Source organism: Chrysemys picta, chromosome 2 (genome assembly GCF_011386835.1).
Source record: "Chrysemys picta bellii isolate R12L10 chromosome 2, ASM1138683v2, whole genome shotgun sequence".
Taxonomy (NCBI): Eukaryota; Metazoa; Chordata; order Testudines; family Emydidae; genus Chrysemys; species Chrysemys picta.
The window spans coordinates 289,656,510-289,676,503 of NC_088792.1; the positions used below are offsets into that span (position 1 = coordinate 289,656,510).

The 19,994-nt window shown below is 60.8% G+C and overlaps 1 protein-coding gene across 4 annotated transcripts in view; it reads right to left on the bottom strand.

Moving 5' to 3' along the window:
• The window catches only part of WDR97 (WD repeat domain 97), a 57,448-nt gene that overhangs the window by 13,761 nt on the left and 23,693 nt on the right, over nucleotides 1-19,994 (bottom strand). For 2 of the 4 annotated variants that reach the window (XM_065582282.1, XM_065582280.1), the window contains exons 13-22: nucleotides 19,272-19,427; nucleotides 16,321-16,476; nucleotides 12,556-12,711; nucleotides 10,509-10,664; nucleotides 8,640-8,795; nucleotides 8,047-8,157; nucleotides 6,490-6,627; nucleotides 5,147-5,284; nucleotides 2,627-2,770; nucleotides 1,785-1,982 (exon numbers count right to left, since the gene is read on the bottom strand). In XM_065582282.1, the coding sequence (XP_065438354.1) occupies nucleotides 1,785-1,982; nucleotides 2,627-2,770; nucleotides 5,147-5,284; nucleotides 6,490-6,627; nucleotides 8,047-8,157; nucleotides 8,640-8,795; nucleotides 10,509-10,664; nucleotides 12,556-12,711; nucleotides 16,321-16,476; nucleotides 19,272-19,427 (1,509 nt within the window). The remainder of the gene's footprint in view (nucleotides 1-1,784; nucleotides 1,983-2,626; nucleotides 2,771-5,146; nucleotides 5,285-6,489; nucleotides 6,628-8,046; nucleotides 8,158-8,639; nucleotides 8,796-10,508; nucleotides 10,665-12,555; nucleotides 12,712-16,320; nucleotides 16,477-19,271; nucleotides 19,428-19,994) is intronic. The other 2 variants (XM_065582281.1, XM_065582283.1) reach the window with 2 other exon arrangements.

Sequence of the window (19,994 nt, forward strand, 5' to 3'; positions counted from 1 at the left end):
ATAGACACAGCCATGCCCTGCGAATACTAACAAGTGCACACCTACACTCCATCCCTAACAGGCACAGGCTGTCCCCACAGGACACAGCTCCCCTCAGCAGGCTGACACAGAGCCCACTTGCGCTTGGTACAAGCACATCAAGCACCAGTTTGTATGAGGAGGGATCCACGTTCCCCCTGCGGGTTCATTTGGACACATTCTTCACTTCCTTTCCCAACCCACTGCACACCATTGCCATGCGCTGAGGGCCTTACCCATTCCCATCACAGCCTGTCAGTGACTTCAGTGAAGGCTGGATCTGATCCTGACCATGGCATCTGCTACGTCCAGGGGCTGCACGCCGGGGGGGGGCATGCCTGAAGTTTGTGAAGTGCTTTGAGATCCTTTGGCGAGACAGGTGATATTATCCCCGAGCGTGCACCAAGCACAAACACCCCTGGTGCAGAGCTCCGTGCACACACCTTGCACCACACGTACCAGGGCGTGTGCCCAGCACAGGGGCACAGACACTGCCATGCACAGCCTCTGCTCAGCCCTACCCGTGGGCAAAGGGAACAGTTCCTAGTTCGCCATCAGCACCCTGCCTCGTTCCCTCCTCAGGGCTGGGAGGGAAGGACACTCACTAGCCTGTCACCATGTCTTGTTGTAGCCTTTCTGCAGGTCTCACGTCTCATAACTGACCCTTCATCACTTCGTTCCCAGACCCATCAATTCATTGACCTTCACCTCAGATTGAACTTCTCAGCCCCTCAATTCGAGGGCTTGCAGCTGTGACGAACTGGGACTGTTCTTACTGTGGTCTGTGAATGCTGAGTGGGGAGTGTTGGCCGGAGAAGATTGCAGGGGAGTTTGGCTGGGACGGTCTGCATTGGGGGATGAGAGACTGGTCTTGAGGGAAGATACCTGAGCATGTAGCATGAGAACCCAGGAAGGGGTTAGAGGCCAGGTGACACCTCTGCCCTGGGAAACTGAACAAAGGCTGTGGGAGGGGTCGCTGAAGGAAGGGTTTCAGGAGCTGGCTGGTGATATGGCTGGGAGGCAGACGGGGCTCTGACCTCCCAAGGGGACTGTGGTGCCCTGGGACCCCAAGATGGACCTAACTGGGGGGCCCTGTTGTCTGTGCCTGCAAGACCTGTCTTGGACTGTGTTCCTGTGGTCTAAATAAACCTTCTGCATTACTGGCTGGGTGAGAGTCATGGTGAATCACAGGAAGCCGGGGGTGCAGGGCCTTGTGTCCCCCCACACTCCATGATAGCAGCTTCCTTGGGTCTCCTGGTTGATTTCCTGGAGGCAATCTGGTGCGTTAACCCCTTGCTGTCTCAGGCCTTTCGGCCTCTCCCGCCGTCTCTGGTCTCTCCCCTTTGTAGCAGGTCTGGTTTTCTCTGTTGGTGGCAGCGGTGGGTGCCTGTCTCCATGACTGGTGGCTCTGGCAGCTGCATGGGGTTGTGATCAGGCAGCTGGGCTGTAGGCAGGAGAGATGCTCTCCTCCCCTCTGACTGTGCTCTGGATGAGGTTACAAACCCCATTACGCAGCCACTCGTTTTAGTTCTGCTTCCAGCTCCCAGGAGATCATTGGCGGTGGCCAGGAAACTCCAGGTTCTCCAGAGCTAGCGACCAATCCCCATCAGTTCTGAGGGCTCCAAACTATACCCAGAGGGAGCCATTTCAGACCATCCTGGGGAGGGGGTGCGGGAGGATCACCACTGCCCTGCAGAGCACTGGTGCGCAGGGCTGCAGTTTGCACAGCGCTGGGGCATGCTAACCCTTCTGACCGGGATCCTTACCTCCAGAGTGGGCGGGTCGCTCTGGTTCAGGATGAGGAGCAGGGCCTTGCAGACCTCACGGCCGTTCTCCACCCCGAGCTGCTCGTGCAGCGTTAGGATGGCTTGGACTATGTCCGTCTTCGCACCATCGTCCACGGTGAGCAGCGCCTCCAGGAGCCGGCGCACAAACCTGCTCACGCTCAGTCCCTGCAGGGAATCCTGACAAGGGGCAAGAGGGACATTCTGAGACACTCCTTTCCCGTCTCCTCCTTTCCATGTGTGGGGAGAAAATGCACCTACTCAGAGCCGCCTCCCCCTGGGGCTGGGGGGACTCACCCCCCCCCCAAATCCACACCAGCTCCCCAACTTTCTGCCATGGCAAGGCATGCGCGGGTGCAGCTTTGCAGGGTTCTGGTAGGAAACGAGGCAGCAAAATTCATCAATCTACGGAAATGAAAGTTTACTGAGCTAACCTCTGCGGCCTCCCGGGGAGAAGCGAAATGGCCTTTCAGCCTCTCGCGAGAGGTGGGAGAAGCGGTAGCGGCAGCCAGTGCTGTGTGTGCACGCACAAGCGTGTGTCAGAGAACCCTCCCCGTGCCACGCTGGCATGGGCCCTTCTGACTTCTGCAGCCCTGGCAGAAGGCAAGAACTCCTGGCGCCGGGCCACTGTTAACTGGCTACACCTCAGAGCCCCCGTCTCATTACCCACTCCGGTGGGGCACTGGCTTGCACTCGGTCACACAGCAAGCCTGTGGCACAGACGGGGTTAACCCTCAGGCACTCCTAGCTCCCAGTCCTGTACTCGGCTCACTCGGCCACACGGCTGTGTACGGCCAGTGACGCAGACCGAGGCAGCTTCTCACCATTGAGCTGAGGACGGGGTAGATCTGCCTGAACCATTCTGTGTCCTCGAACTGGAGGACGAAGGATGGGATCTCGCCTCCGGAGGGAGAGGCCTGGGGCTGCTCAAACTCATCAGGCTGTGTCAGGAAAAAACTCGTCACGCTCTGAAACAAAAGCAGAGGTGAGTCAGGAGAGCCAGCCCGGAGTCACGCAGGCCAGCCCGGAGCCAGCCCGGAGTCACGCAGGCCAGTCCAGAGCCAGCCCAGAGCCAAACAGGCCAGTCCAGAGCCAAGCAGGCCAGCCCGGAGCCAGCCCAGAACCGAGCAGGCCAGGCCGGAGCCAGCCCAGAGCCACGCAGGCCAGCCCGGAGCCAGCCCAGAACCGAGCAGGCCAGGCCGGAGCCAGCCCAGAGCCACGCAGGCCAGCCCGGAGCCAGCCCAGAGCCACACAGGCCAGCCCAGAGCCAGCCCAGAGCCACACAGGCCAGCCCAGAGCCAGCCCAGAGCCACACAGGCCAGTCCAGAGCCAGCCCAGAGCCACACAGGCCAGTCCAGAGCCAGCCCAGAGCCACACAGGCCAGTCCAGAGCCAGCCCAGAGCCACACAGGCCAGTCCAGAGCCAGCCCAGAGCCACACAGGCCAGTCCAGAGCCAGCCCAGAGCCACACAGGCCAGTCCAGAGCCAGCCCAGAGCCAAGCAGGCCAGCCCGGAGCCAGCCCAGAGCCAAGCAGGCCAGCCCAGAGCCACACAGGCCAGTCCAGAGCCAGCCCAGAGCCACACAGGCCAGCCCGGAACCAGCCCAGAGCCACACAGGCCAGTCCGGAACCAGCCCAGAGCCACACAGGCCAGTCCAGAGCCAGCCCAGACCAGCAGCACTCTTCTGTTTGCTGCTTTGCCGTTCCCTGCTAGTGTTGACGAGAGCCTGGGGCAGCACGAACAGGCCCTGTGGAGGCCTCCAGAGAACACAGCGCTCCGGCAGTGCTCCTTGGCGCTGGCTAATCAGTCCTGCCACCTGCCCTAGCTCAGCCAACGCCCTGGCTGCAATCCACGAGCAGCGCGGTGCCCAGCCGTGATCTGGCCCGTTCTGCGCACAGACCGGCTCCCTGCCCACCCGTTCTGTGTCGTTCCCCGCAGCAAGCGCCCAGCATTTTGGGGGCAGACCCCAGATCGTCCCAGAACAAGCGCAGAGCCCCTCTCTCCTGCCCCGATGGGTAGGGAGCCCGGCCCCACAGAGGCATAGAGGGAAAGAGAAAATCACAAACAGGGAGGGGCCTGGCTGTAGAGAGACCCCCGAGTCCCTGCAGCCTGGGTCAGAGCAGGAGGTTGGGGGAGCCTGATGCTCTGTTCCATTCTGGTTACGTCCTGGACCCCGAGCTGCTAGGCCAAGTCCCCGCACCCCAGTGTCCTCATGTCTCCTCCACCAGGGGTTGCCAATGGACACAGCGAAGCCCCGCAGAAGCCCCAGCAAGGCAGTGAGGAAGCCGGGGAAAGCCACAGGCAAGGAGCAAGAGCAGCCAGGTGGGATGAGGTGGGGGACAGACCGGGGTCACACGCAGCACTGCCAGCAGTAGGAGACCCCCCCGGGCCAGGCGGAGAGGCGGGATGATGCAGCCGGAGCATGCAGGGGCGGAGAGAACGTCAGCTGGAGCCAGGGCTGAGTTCCCAGCAGCTCCGGGCAGTGGCTGTGCTCCGAGGTAAGGCCAATGTCCCAGGTACACAGAGAAGGGGACTAGGCTGAGGTGAACAGAAACGAGCCAGTCCTTTTTGGAGAGCCGTTTGCAGCCTGTCTGGATCACATGTGGACCCCCAGCTCTCTGCAATGCCAACGTGCTGGGCAGGGCCTTCGGCTGCTCGTTAATTCCAGTGGCAGAGTCCCTAGGCGCTGGCCTGGGAGAAGGACTCAAGCCGTGAGGAGGCCGGGTTACAGCACAGTGCAGATACCAGGCCAGGTTCTGGCCTGGAGACCAGAAAGCACGTGTCTGTCCAGAGCAGCTCTGCAAACCCACCAATAACTGCAGTCGTCAGAGCCGGGCTGTGGGAGTCCATCGATGCCCTGGGCCGGGGAGCCCAGCCCTGCAGCAAAATGCTCCTCCAAGAAGGTTTGGGACAGAGGCTCCTTCACGGCCTCAGGGAGAGGGTGAAAGGCCCACGCAGGGACAGGCACTTACCTGGGGCCTAGAGACTCCTGCGCTTTCAGGCCTGCTTGCCAGAGTCTCCTGGAAGAGAACCGCTGGCATGAACCCCAGACTAACTCGATGGGGCTTCCTCGCTGACTGGGGCTGGCCCTGGCCCTGCTGCAGCATTTCACTAGCCAAACCTGCCCCCTGGCAGCTCCCCTTCCACCTCTTCATTGGTGTCTCTTCTCCCTGAGCGTGTGTCCTTCACCAGCTACGCCGGGGGCGGCAAAGGGCGCATGCTCAAGGCACGTGGTTTTTCAGAGGAAACATCCCAACTCAGTAACGCCCATCCTGGGATCAATCTGGCACAGAGGGGCCAGCTGGCAGACCCCAGGCCCCCGCTGCAGACGCTGCTGCAAGTTACCTCCTTCCACTTGGGGACAGGCAGGGAAATGCTGGATATTTTCTCTAGAATCGCCGCTGTCCTGGCCGCCTCGTCCTCTTCCTCTTCGGTACCAAGCAGCTCCTCGCCGCGCTCGGGGCCTGCCCTCCCGGCCTGATCCTAGCAAGGAGGAGGAGGAGGAGCTGCCCCTTTCTGCCTGCTGCTGCACCCACATCCCCCTGGGCTTGAAACTCAGGTGGGTCTGAGAGTCAAGAGGTGGAATCTCCCTGTGTCTGAATGCCAGCTGGGAGCGGCACGGGGTGGATGTAGGGTGACACCTGTGCTGCCTGGCTTACCCCAGGGTGTAATGCTGGCCCGGGGAGGGCAGCCGGCTGTGAGCGGCATGGGGTGGGTGTAGGGCGACACCCGTGTTCCCTGGCTTACCCCAGGGTGTAACGCTGGCCCGGGAGGGCAGCCGGCTGTGAGCGGCACAGGGTGGATGTAGGGCGACACCCGTGTTCCCAGGTTTACCCCAGGGTGTAACGCTGGCCCTGGAGGGCAGCCGGCTCTGAGCTGACACAAGACTTGTGGGAAGAGCCAGGGGAACGGTGTCATTGCAGGAACTCACTGCTCTGCTCTTGTGACTCTGACCTTCGGACACAAGCGGGGTCCTGGGGCTCCCGCCGTAAGCCCAGCCCATGGCCAGGCGGGTCTGGGGCCGTGCTCTGCTCAGGGAGGCTGCCCTGATTCCAAGCCCCCGGGGTGGGGTGACGGAGCAGCAGGACGGGAGTGTGGAGACCAGCACTGGCCACAGCGACTCTCCAGGAGCGAGGCTGGGCTCCCGCCTGACCCCGCTGCCCTGGTCCTTGCAGAGGCTGCTCCAGGCTCCTCCTCAGTCAGCCCCGGCCTCCGGCTGCAGCTCAGCTCCCTCCACTGACGGGGAGGCCGGGAGAGTCTCTCACTCAGCGGGGGAGGAGGGGGATGGGTTTTATGCTGTGTGTATGGAGCAGGTCTCCTGGCTCAGCCTGCAACCCCCATGCCCGCAACATCTGCCTGCCCTGCAGCTGGGAGAGGGCACTACTGGCCTGGCTGCAGTGGGCCCAGGCCACTGCCCCAGCACCCAGCGGGCCTGGCTGCGGGAGGAGCAGACCAAGAGGCAGGGAGCAGTCTCCCCGCTGGAACTTGCAGATCACTGCACCTTTGGCATCTGAGCTTCACTGCAGCGCAGGGAATCCCCCAGGAGATTCGGGGAGAGGACACGCAACGGGGGCTCCAGACCGGAGCCCAGGGGAGAGGTGAGGAGTGGCAGAGCGCTGGGGAGAAGCATTGGGAGAGCTCTGCCTAGGGATAGCGCTTTCTCTCTTGGACCATCTGCACTCCTCTACCTGTTGCACTTCCAGCCACATGGCCAGCAGCGATTCCCTTGCAGACTCGATGTCATCCTGGCTCCGGAACTGCTGCACCACCACCGAATTGGGCAGGAAGCCGGATGACAGCCTGCGGACGTGGAGATGGGACGACTCCTGAGAGAAGGAAACAAAGCGTATCAGAGAGCTGCTCGCTCTCCAGGGGCATGGCAAACCACGGCCCAGGGGAACCGGGCCAGGCCACGCGGCCAGGCCACAGCCACCATTCCTGGGGGAACCGGGCTGGGCCATGCGGCCAGGCCGCAACCACATCCATGCAGAAAGTGGACCAGGCCACGCGGCCAGGCCAAAGGCACCATCCACGGGGGGACTGGGCCTGGCCACAGCCACCATCCATGGGGGAACCTGGCTAGACCACACAGCCAGGCCACAACCACCATCCACGGGAGAACTGGGCCAGGCCACGCGGCCAGGCCACAGCCACCATCCACGGGGGAACCGGGCCGGGCCACGCACCCATTGCACAACCACCGTGCCCCAGGGAACCAGGCCGGGTCACGCAGCTACTCTGTTATCACTGCCCCTGCGGAACTACAGTGGCCTGCATGCCATTCATGTTCTCGTCTACTCGTCAGCAGTCACAACATGCAGACAGCTCTTAAATAGCGAGTCTGTGACCAGATGTCCCGATTTTATAGGGACAGTCCTGATTTTTGGGTCGTTTTCTTATATAGGCTCCTATTACCCCCCACCCCCACCCCTGTCCCGATTTTTCACACTTGCTGTGTGGTCGCCCCACCCCCAACAGAACCGGCTTTCTGGGCCAGCTCCAAAAGGAACTTCCCACAGCTGAGCTGGAGGCCTGTCCCGCGCGCTGCCTGGTCTGTGCGGGGCACCCAGGAGGGCTGGTGGCAGCAGGCCGGGGGAATGCTCCATAGCGGCTCCTCCTCCTCTGCCTAATTCTTCGGGGGGGTTGTGACAGATCCTCAGCCACTGGGGGAGGCCCAGGGCCGGAGCAGTAAATGGGAAACAGCGAAGTAGGGAGGAGCAGAAGGACAGGGACTCATGCCCCTGCACGAAAGGAAAGAGATCAGGGTTTTACCCCCTGGGCAGTGCGGATGGCTCCGGAGCGAGCCGCACGCCTCGGCGGGGCTCTTGGAGAGGAAGGTTCTAGCAGGAGACAACATCAGCACCTTGCACTGCAGGGCCGGGTGCTTGGACGCCCGCTGCATCCAGGCTGGGGCAACAGGCTGCCCGGAGCTGGGACAGCGCATGTGGCGCTGAGGTCAGTGAGCTGGACAGTCACAGACCGGGGAAGGAAACATGCTCAGGCCTCGACAGTCAGGGGTCCAGAGAGGAGCTAGGCCAGTGGTTCTCAACCTATTGACCATTGTGGGCCACATCCAATCCTATTCGTATGGACCTGAGGAGGTCACATGGGCCGCAGCTGTGTGCTGATTGGGCCGCAGGTTGAGAACCGCTGAGCTAGGACCTGGGGGGGGGCTTCAGGACCATGGCGCCAGGTGTTTGGAGTGGGATCCCCGACAGGCTCTCCTTGGACGTCTGATTGCTGACCTGAGACGTGGAGGGGCCATGGCCATTGACTCTGGTGATCTGCAGTGAAGACGACCGGCTGCGGCTGCCGGTGTGCTGGCTCTCACTGGCTGCCGCGGCCTCCTGGCGAGCCTTGGGGACCCAGACGCAGAAGGGAGTTATTCCGCTGCTCTGGCTGCGTCTGCACCGTTCTCATTCCTTCCTGTTCCCGACCCACCACGTGCACCTGGACCACGGCCGCGGTAGGGGAGGCCAGAGCTTAACAACAGTCTGGCCACTCTCCCTTTCCCCCCAGCCAGCCTGCCAGCTGCGAGGCTAGAGAGCCCCTGCCCTCCAGCCAGCCCACTGGATCCCCTCCCCCCCGCCAGCCCATTGGATTCCCTTCCCCCAGACAGCCCATTGGATCCCCTACCCCCCGCCAGCCCATTGGATCCCTCTCCCCCCAGCCAGCCCATTGGATCCCTTACCCCCCGCCAGCCCATTGGATCCCTCTACCCTCTGCCAGCCCACTGGATCCCCCTGCCCCGCCCCCAGCCAGCCCAGAGGTGAGATCAGAACCGGCAGCGGATCTGCTGTCTTGCCCGAGCCTGCTCGGCGTCGATCCAAGCCCTTACCTGGGATATCTGACTCCGGATCCTTGCCAGCGAGGGGTGGCGCAGGGAGTCTTCCAGCCCTTTAGAAGCACTGGGGGTTGGAAGCGCTAAACGTGAGCCCCGGCCTGCGCAAGGCTCCAGGGCGTCCTCTCTGCAAACCCCATCTGCCACGGGAGCCTGGGGGACACAGGCGCTCGGGGTAAATGTGCACGTTACAGGGTCCCACACGCTGCGCCAGCACGGCTGCCTGGTGCACCACCACCAGACACCAACACAGGAGCCTCCAATGCAGGGCAGGCAGAGCCCACGTGGGCCAAACCACCCGGCAGCCACCCGCGCTCTGGGGAGCAGCTGCAGCTTTGTGCAGTGGGGTTTGTTATGGGCGGTGTGTCCACAGCACAGCCACAGGTGGGCCAGGGGGAGACGTGGGCAGAGAGAGCAGGGGAGGCCACGGGAAACATCCCTGCTGGGTGTTGGTGCTTGGACCGGACCTCAGACAGAGACCCCTCACCCTCACACCCACGCCCCACACACCCCTCCCCCCTCTCTCTTTCTCACACACCCCTCACCCTCACACACAGCCCCCACACACCCCTCCCCCCTCTCTCTCTCACACACACACTCCTACCCCCTCTCTCTCACACACACACAACCCTACCCCCCTCATACACACACACACACAGAAACACCTCACCCCTACTTCTCACACACACACACACACACTCTAACCTCTGCCCCCCCACCCCCACACGTGCTCCACACCTCCATCTCCCCCACACCCCTCACTTCTGCCCCAATTCCCCCCCCCACTCCCCTCACCTCATCATTCTTAGACCCACCCACACCCTTGCTCCCCCTACAAACACACAAACCCCAACCCCCCCCCACACACACCCGCCCTCCTGCCACCCCACCCCCACCCCTTCCAATACATTTCAACTCAGTGAGACTCTTGGCACAACCAGCCTCACAGGAGGCCCCAGAGGGCAACCAAGCGACAGTCCCTCGGGTCTGTGCCAGAGACGGGGACAGGAGCGAAGGGAGCTGTGCTGTGAGCCACGTTATCACCTCCGCCGGGGCGGGGAGCAGCACACGGGCCTGGGTGCACTGCTTTCCTGCCGGGGAGCTCCGGGGCCTGATTCGGGGCTCTGGCAGTGAGCACACGGGGGCCAAGTTTGTAAAGGAGAATAATCCCCCCAAGCCAGATCCCCCCCAGCCAGATCCTCCTTCCCCAGCTAGCCTGTCAGATCTCCCTTCCCCAGCTAGCCAGCCAGATACCCCCCAGCCAGGCAATGCCCACAAGCCAGACTTTCCCTCCTCCTCTATAACCTGCCAGTCACCCCAGGACTGGTCCCCCTCTTTCCCTGTGGCTTATGGACTGTCCTGCAGCTCTCCCCCTGCCCCCCCATGCCCTGCCAAACAGCTGTGAGGCTAGAGAACGGCCACACCGGGTCAGACCAATGGTCCATGTAGCCCAGCAGGTGCAGTGGCCAGTGCCAGGTGCTCCAGAGGGAATGAACAGAACAGGGCGATTATCGCGTGATCCATCCCCTGTCCTCCCTTCCCAGCTTCGGCAGTCAGAGGTTTAGGGACACCCAGAGCAGGGGGCTGTGTCCCTGCCCATCCTGGCTAACAGCCATTGATGGATCCATCCTCCATGAACAGATCCAATTCATTTTGGAACCTCTGCCCCCCCACCAGCCCATTGGATCCCCCTGCCCCCCGCCAGCCCATTGGATTCCCCTGCCCCCCGCCATCCCATTGGATCCCCCTACCCACCACCAGCCCATTGGATTCCCCCTGCCCCCAGCCAGCCCAGAGGTGAGATCAGAACCGGCAGCGGATCTGCTGCCTTGCCCGAGCCTGCTCGGCGTCGATCCAAGCCCTTACCTGGGATATCTGACTCCGGATCCTTGCCAGCGAGGAGCGGTGCAGGGAGTCTTCCAGCCCTTTAGAAGCACCGGGGGTTGGAAGCGCTAAACGTGAGCCCCGGCCTGCGCAAGTCTCCAGGGCATCCTCTCGGCAAACACCATCTGCCACGGGAGCCTGGGGGACACAGGAGCTCGGGGTAAATGCGCATGTTATCGTGGGCCTGTAACTAGATCTGGGTGTGGCCTCGCTGCTTAGGGAGGTAAATGCATCAGCACGCTGGAAACAGAACGTCTGGGCTGGCTGAGCTAACGGGGAACCCCAGAGAACCACTGACAATGGACAAGGGAAGTTGGGGACGTAAAGATGAGGTAAAGAGCAAGTCGTACATGGACCGAGCATGCTGCACAGGGATTGGCTCCCTCAAAGTAACCGAGCCATTCCCAGCGCGTGTGATGCAATGGACAGCACATGCAATGGACCATGTCAATGTCTACAACAGAAGAGGTTTACTGGGTGACTTTGGAGGTGTGCCATGCCCTAGACCCACCCCCTAGGCTTGAGGGCAATCAATTTAGTCTAGCTTTACTGTGCGCCTAATAAAGGAAACTGAGTGACAAGACAGGAGTTGACCTGAGTTCTTGAGGAAACCGGCTCAGTGCTGTGTTTGAAGGGAAGGGTGTATTTACCCCAGTTCAATTAATAAGCTGCAACGTACTGACTCTTTAACAGAGCAAAGAACTTAATATCTTCTGTGAATACCCCGTGATGGGTGCTGTGCATTGCAGAAAACACTGCTGAGGAGTTTGGGGGCTGGAGTTCGCTGGTTGTTACCTGCAAGGCGAGATTTGGGCTGGGAGGCCCCGAGGAGTTTGCTGGAGAGAAAGCCAGGCTGAGGTGGCAGGGAGCTGACGCAGGCTAATCTCTAGCAAAGCTCACCCTTGCCTTGGCAGAGGTAACACAGTGGCTCACAGCTCTGGGGATCCCCAGCACCATGGTACATGGATCGTTGTGCTGTTTTAACTCTGTGGGACGCAGGGATCTGGCACTGGGGATCAGGGCAGGCAATTTTGTAAAGGAGAATAATCTCCACCAACCAGATCCTCATTCTTCATAAACCAGCCAATCCCCCCACAAGCCACATCCCCCCAGCCAGATTCTCCCTCCTCCACCGAAACCTGCCAGTCTTCCCAAAACTGCCCCCCCCTCTTTCCCTGTGGCTTATAAGAACATAGAACATAAGAACAGCCACACTGGGTCAGACCAAAGGTCCATCCAGCCCTGTATCCTGTCTGCCGGTAGTGGCCAATGCCAGGTGCCCCAGAGGGAGTGAATTTAACAGGTAATGATCAAGTGATCTCTCTCCTGCCATCCATCTCCACCCTCTGACACACAGAGGCTAGGGACACCATTCCTTACCCATCCTGGCTAATAGCCATTAATGGACTTAACCACCATGAATTTATCCAGTTCTCTTTTAAACGCTGTTATAGTCCTAGCCTTCACAACCTCCCCAGGTAAGGAGTTCCACAAGTTGACTGTGCGCTGCGTGAAGAAGAACTTCCTTTTATTTGTCCGGTACTGATGAGACTTACCGGTCTGTAATTGCTGGGATCACCTCTAGAGCCCTTTTTAAATATTGGCATTACATTAGCTATCTTCCAGTCGTTGGGTACAGAAGCCGATTTAAAGGACAGGTTACAAACCATAGTTAATAGTTCTGCAATTTCACATTTGAGTTCTTTCAGAACTCTTGGGTGAATGCCATCTGGTCCCGGTGACTTGTTAGTGTTAAGTTTATCAATTAATTCCAAAACCTCCTCTAGAGACACTTCAATCTGTGACAATTCCTCAGATTTGTCACCTACAAAGGACGGCTCAGGTTTGGGACTGTCTGGCCGCTCTCCCTTTCCCCCCAGCCAGCCTGCCAGTTGCGAGGCTAGAGAGCCCCTACCCCCTGCCAGCCCATTGGATCCGCCTCCCCCCCGCCAGCCCAGAGGTGAGATCAGAACCGGCAGCGGATCTGCTGCCTTGCCCGAGCCTGCTCGGCGTTGATCCAAGCCCTTACCTGGGATATCTGACTCCGGATCCTTGCCAGCGAGGAGCGGCGCAGGGAGTCTTCCAGCCCTTTAGAGGCACTGGGGGTTGGAAGCGCTAAACGTGAGCTCCGGCCTGCGCGAGGCTCCAGGGCGTCCTCTCGGCAAACCCCATCTGCCACGGGAGCCTGGGGACACAGGAGCTCGGCGTAAATGCGCACGTTACAGGGTCCCACACACTGCGCCGGCACGGCTGCCTGGTGCACCACCGCCAGACACCAACACAGGAGCCTCCAATGCAGGGCAGGCAGAGCCCACGTGGGCCAAACCACCCGGCAGCCGCCCGCGCTCTGGGGAGCAGCTGCAGCTTTGTGCAGTGGGGTTTTACTCCTGGGGGAATTCTGTGCCACTGCTCATGTGTAGAATTTATGTCCTCCACAGATTTATTTGTTTCCCCGCAGAAAAATGACTTTCTGATGGGGAACCAAAGGGAAGCCACAAGACCGGTCATGCAACCCTCCCCAGCAGTATGTTTCGGGTGTCCAGGGCAGCCAGCAGAGAGGTAAAATCACTGTGGGGTAGGGAGCGGGACTGGGGAAGACCCGACTGGTGGCTCCTACCCTGCGCCGGACTCAGCTGCTAGTCCTGGCTGGGCTGCGGAGGAGGGGATTTCCTCTTCCCTTGCACGGCATCCAGAGCCGGGTCAGACCCACCCCCAAATTTCTTCCCCAGCTGCAGGAAGCTCTGCAAACTCCCCCCCCACACACACACACACACTTCCTGCACCCAATGCTCCTCAGCTTCAGGGTGAGGGTTCCCTGTACAGGGAGCTGCTCCCCCATCCGCTCAACCCCCATGCATCCAGACGTCCTCATACTCAGACCTTCCTGCTGAGCCTCACACCCCCGTACTCAGAACCCCCCTAATGAGCCTTACTCCCCCTGCACCTGGACCACCCTGACGAGCCACCTGCACCCGGACCCCTTCCCTACTGAGCCCCAAGCAATTACACCTGGATCCCCACCGCACTGAGCCCCACGCCTCCAGCATCTGGACTCCCCCACACCCAGACCCCCCCCGCCAAGTTCTATTCCCCACACACACAACCAGACCCGTCCCCTGCTGAGCCCAACCACCTTCATCTGGACCCCCCTGCAGAGTCCTATTACCGTTGCACCCAGAAACACCCCAACAAGCCCCTGTGCATCCAGATCCTCCCTGCATCCCCCACTGAGCCTCCCATACCCAGCTTGCCCCACACAGAACCATCTCAACCCACACCTGGATCCCCCCACACTGAGCCCCTCCACACTTGGATCCTGCCTTGCTGAGCCTGCCTGCCCACACCTGGTGCACCTGGCACAGAAGGGCGGGGCCCTGGGGTGTTTCTGGGGCAGGCCGGGTCCCTGCACTATGTTAGGGTTGGGTGCAGCCTCACCACTGAGTCCGTGTCTTGGGGGGGAGCTGTACAGTGATCTCCCACCTCTGTGCAGCCAGTGCCAGGCTGGAGCCTCCACATTTATTTGACAAATAAAATTTGCAGAATTTTCAAATATTTTGTGTAGAATTTTTAATGTTTTGGTGCAGAATGCCCTCAGGACTAGGGTTGTTATGGGTTGTGTGTCCAAAGCACAGACACAGGCAGGCCAGGGGGAGATGTGGGCAGAGAGAGCAGGGGAGGCTACGGGAAAGACCTCTGCTGTATGGTGCTCGGACCGGACCTCACACACACACCATTTCAATTCAGTGAGACCCAGAACGGGGCGACTCTCTGGCGTGGGCTGTGGGGCCCTGGGCCCGTTGCCAGCAGAGTCTATTCCTGATCCCGTGACAGCCTGCTACACACACCCCTGCCAACGCTCGCCCGGCCACGACACCTGTCACACAGCAGCAGCCAGCCCCTGCCTGACGCACCCGGCCCCACTGGCACAGCCAGACACTGTATCGCTGCCATCTACACACCGGCCCGGACCAACAGCCTGTCCCCCCACGCCTGTTCCCCAAAGCCGGGCTCCATTACGGGTGTGCCAGCAGCCCAGGCTGCTCCCTAGGGAGGCGAGTACCAGGGTGAGAAGAAGGGAGGGACTCGGGCGTCTCTGGGACGTCGCTGTCTGACAGACGCACGGAGAGGGGTGGGGTGGGTGGGTTTGGGGTCAGTGGTAACACCTCCCAGCTTCGTAGCACCGACTCCTCCCCTGGGAATGGCCCCAGGGACCTGGGAGGCAACAAACTGACATTCCAACCTGGTGGGACCAGGCAGAGCACCAGTGCAGCCATGTAGCTAGGAACGGGCTCAGAGATGCAGCAAACTCCCCAGCCTGGCGACGCACCCGCCAGCCAGGGCCCAGCGCCAGGCGGGGAAGGGACAGGAGCGAAGGGAGCTGCGCTGTGAGCCACGTGATCACCTCCACCGGGGCGGGGAGCAGCACACGGGCCTGGGTGCACTGCTTTCCTGCCGGGGAGCCCCGGGGCCTGATTCAGGGCTCTGGCAGTGGACACACGGGGGCCAAGTTTGTAAAGGAGAATAATCCCCCCAAGCCAGATCCCCACCAGCCAGATCCCCCCCAGCCAGATCCCCCTTCCCCTGGCTAGCCTGTCAGATCCCCCTGTAGGCCTCACTGGAGCCCCAGGTGTAACTGGGTGTTGCTGGTGCTGCCAGTGCTGCTGTTCTGGGAGCTCTGATGTCAGCGGCACTAGCAGATGGTGCAGCATGTCTGTGCCGCAGACCTCGACGTTCCTGGTGAGACAGGCCACAGGCTGGGTTCGGTGGCGAAGGCCCTCGGCCAGGTTTATTGTCGCTGAAGCAAGGTCCTAGCGCCCTATAAGAGCTACAGCTGCACTAATCCACATGTGCCCGCCACAATGGGACCAGTTCAATGAGGCCAGCAGGATGCTGTCCCTTCGGCAAGCAGAGTCGGCCCCCTGTGACTCATTGATACAAACGAGATATGTATCACCCTCCTGAGGTGGTTAGTTACCACCTTTCTCCTTCTACCTGCTGGCTCGAGCAAAACATCCCCATCCACCCGAGGGGTTAGCGTGTTCCTGGACTACCTATGGGGAATGCGTTCACCTAGTTCCTTGAGAGCTCAGTGTGGTTTTGTATCATCCCCTCTGGTCAAGAACATGCTTACTGGCTGTTAGCCAATGCCTGGTGTGTTGGTATTCTGCCAGGACCAGGCCTGCTCTGGTTCACAGCCTTTGGTTCACACTGTTAATTACCTTGGACTCCAGCGAGGCCTACACCCGCAAGCCAGCCAGATCTCCCAAGCCAGATCCCCCGAGCCCGCCAATCACTCCCAAGCCAGATCCCCCGAGCCAGCCAACCACCCCCAAGCCAGATCCCCCGAGCCAGCCAATCGCCCCCGAGCCAGCCAACCACCCCAAGCCAGATCCCCCGAGCCAGCCAACCGCCCCAAGCCAGATCCCCCGAGCCAGCCAATTGCCCCCAAGCCAGATCCCCCAAGTCAGCCAATCCCCACAGCCAGCCTTTTCCCCTGCAAGCCAGATCTCTCTTCTCCATGGTTTAACAACAGTTTGGCCACTCTCCCTTGTCCCCCAGCCAGCCTGCCAGTTGCAAGGCTAGAGAGCCCCTACCCCCCAGCCAGCCCATTGGATCCCTTACCCCCTGCCAGCCCATTGGATCCCCCTGCCCCCAGCCAGCCCATTGGATCCCCTGCCCCCCCCCAGCCAGCCCACTGGATCCCTTACCCCCAGCCAGGCCAGAGGTGAGATCAGAACCGGCAGCGGATCTGCTGTCTTGCCCGAGCCTACTCGACATCGATCCAAGCCCTTACCTGCGATATCTGACTCCGGATCATTGCCAGCGAGGAGCGGCGCAGGGAGTCTTCCAGCCCTTTAGAGGCACTGGGGGTTGGAAGCGCTAAACGTGAGCCCCGGCCTGCACGAGGCTCCAGGGCGTCCTCTCTGCAAACCCCATCTGCCACGGGAGCCTGGGGGACACAGGCGCTCGGCGTAAATGCACATGTTACAGGGCCCCACGCGCTGCGCCGGCACGGCTGCCTGGTGCACCACCACCAGACACCAACACAGGAGCCTCCAATGCAGGGCAGGCAGAGCCCACGTGGGCCAAACCACCCGGCAACCGCCCGCGCTCTGGGGAGCAGCTGCAGCTTTGTGCAGTGGGGTTTGTTATGGGCGGTGTGTCCACAGCACAGCCACAGGTGGGCCAGGCGGAGACGTGGGCAGAGAGAGCAGGGGAGGCCACGGGAAACATCCCTGCTGGGTGTTGGTGCTTGGACCGGACCTCAGACAGAGACCCCTCACCCTCACACCCACGCCCCACACACCCCTCCCCCCTCTCTCTCTCACACACACCCCTCACCCTCACACCCACGCCCCACACACCCCTCCCCCCTCTCTCTCTCACACACACACACACCTCACCCTCACACACACACCCCTCCCCATTCTCTCTCTCACACACCCCTCCCCCCTCTCTCTCTCTCTCACACACCCCTCACCTTCACACACCTACCCCCGTCACACAGCAGCAGCCAGCCCCTGCCTGACGCACCCGGCCCCACTGGCACGGCCAGATACTGTATCGCTGCCGTCTACGCACCAGCCCGGACCCACAACCACAGCCCCACTGCCCCGCTCCAAGGACAACGCCCCGCTGCGCTGCCTGAGGCAGACACAGCCACTGCCCCCCACAATCGGAGAGCCGGAAAGGAACAGCGGTGAGAAAAGCAGAGTGAGGGGCAGGGGCTGGGAAGAGCCAAGGGTCCCCGAAGGCTCTGAGACCCAGGGGCTCACAGCTCCGGCGTAGCCCCACGCTCAGTGCACTGGGGTGGGTCACCTCTCCACTTAGGGTGGAGACAGCGCAGCCTGGTGCTGGGAGACCAGAGCGCCAGAGTCCTGGCAGGCCTCCGACAAGCCCCTGCGTCGCCACGCCCATCTGGGCATGCCATGGCGCTAGCTCGGCTGGGAGGGCTGTGGGCCCTTGGCACCAGCAAAGCAAGCACGTGCGTGGGGCAGCCCATTTGCAGGGGCGGCAGGGAGCCAGCCTGGGAGCGGAGAACCAACAGGGGGCCCTGGGAGCTGTAGTTCCTTGGTTAGCTCCCTGCCTATAGAGCCAGCCCTGGAGCAGGGAAAGAACTACATTTCCCAGCATTCCCTTGGCCACTAGCAACAGGAAAGAGGGGGGAGGGAGTGAGGAAGCTGAGACCTCATGCTGCAGTGTGCTGTGAATGGAGAGCTGCCCTGGGAAGGGCAGGGAGACCATATGTTAACGTTCAAAAACTAGGACACTAGCCCCACCCTGCCCCCATCCACTCCCTCTGACTGCCCCCCACAGAAACCCCAACCCATCCAACGCCCCCTGCTCCCTGTCCCCTGATCACCCTCTCCCGGGACCCCTGCCCCTAACTGCCCCCCAGGACCCCACCCCCTAAGTCCCACTGGTCGTTGTCCCCAACTGCCCCCTCCTGAGACCCCCCCTACCTTCCCGTCTAGGACCCCACCCCCTACCTGTCCCCTGACAAACCCCTGGGACTCCCATGCCTATCCAACTGCTGCCTGTCCCCTGACTGCCCCCCAATCCCTGACCCATCTAACCCCCCCTTCTCCCTGCCCCTGACTGCCCCCCCGAACCTCCGCCCCATCCAACCCCCCCCCCGCTCCCTGTCCCTTGATTGCCCCCCCAGAACCCTCTACCCCTTCTCCAACCCCCCAGCCCCCTTACCGTGCCACTCAGACCAGCATGTCTGGCTTCGCGCAGCGCCAGCCACGCTGCTACATACATGCTGCCGTGCTCCCCTGCGGAGCCACAGCCCCCCCGCCCCACCCCAGCACCTGTCTTCCAGATTTGAACACCTCAAAATTCAGGAGGGCTCACGCTCAGTTTGGGCAGCTGTTACTTCATTTCTCCCAAATCAAATATACTGATCCACTGTAACTTGCTGTAGAAAGGTTTCAGAGTAGCAGCCGTGTTAGTCTGTATCCGCAAAAAGAAGAACAGGAGTACTTGTGGCACCTTAGAGACTAACAAATTTATTAGAGCATAAGCTTTCATGGACTACAAAGTGGGCTGTAGTCCACGAAAGCTTATGCTCTAATAAGTTTGTTAGTCTCTAAGGTGCCACAAGTACTCCTGTTCTTCTTTTTGCTGTAGAAAAAGTAGGATAAAATGGAGCAAGAAATGCTTCCCAGTGGTTATTAGGACTGGAATTGCTATTTTCAACAGCCATTGCCTTGTTTGTTTGTTTGTTTAAAAGGAAGACAGTGATATTGCATTGGCAAATTCCCCGTAGAAAGAAAGAGTGGAACAAAAGAATAATAAAGGCACCTCAACTTTTCCTCATTTATGTAGGACAGATTTATAATCTGCATCCAGATATCCTCCAATCACACAAGCTGAAAACTGTTCCACTTTACTGCAGTTCTGTAACCATATGGGAACCAATCCTGTCTGTGTTCTGTGCACATCTAAAATTCCTGCTGAATGACCCGCCCTGGGAGCGACTTACCAGTGACCCAGGGCTGTGGCGGAAGGAGAGTGCAGGTGGTGGGAGAGAGAGCCCAGAGCTGGGGCGGCAGGGGGTGTGGGTGGGGGGGAAGAGCCCAGGGCTGGGGCAGCAGGGGGGTCCGGCGAGGAGCCTAGGGCTGGGACGGGGGGCAGCCAAAATTTTTTTTGCTTGGAACGGCAAAAAATCTAGAGCCGGCCCTGCTTGGCAGGGGCAAGGCTGCACTCTGCCGACCCACCAGCGTGGTGGCATGTGTTTACCTTGAGCATCGGCCGTTCCGCATTCTCCTCGGCACCATCGAGGAAGGCCCCTAGGAACATGTGAGAAGCAGTCGGGCCGTAGAGTTTCGGTACCAGTGGGCTAAGGAGACAGGCCTCCAGAACCATATCTGCATCAAAGGAATCGTTGTGGGGGATCTGCGTGGAAAGGCAGGGGGGAGCCGTCAGCCACCTCCGCCTTCGCCACGGGCACCAGCTGAAATCTGCCTGCAGCACCACGCTGCAGGGTGAGGCGTTCAGCCTGAGGGGGCCCAGGCGGCCACCCACGTGCCATGCTCTCCACGCACACACATCGGGCGTGGCACTGCCACGAGGCCCTCACTGCAGAGCGTGCCAGCCCCTGCAAGCGGGGGCCAGGGCCACCTCACGCACCACACACTCGGCTTCCCCACGGAGGGTGTTCGAATACATCAAGCTGAGCACAATGGGGCCAGCTCCCCAGCGAGCCATGTGCTCCCGACACACAGACATTGTAAAGTGCAAGACCAATGGCCAGGTATCCCAGTTTCCTGCCTTCCAACAGTGGTGGGTGCCAGAGGCTTCAGAGGAAATGAGCAGAACAGGTAATCACGTGATCCATCCCATCGCCCATTCTCAGCTTCTGCCACTCAGAGGTTTAGGGACACCCAGAGCATGGGGTTGCATCCCTGCCCATCGTGGTCAACAGTCATTGGTCCTCCATGAATGTATCTATTTTTTTTAACC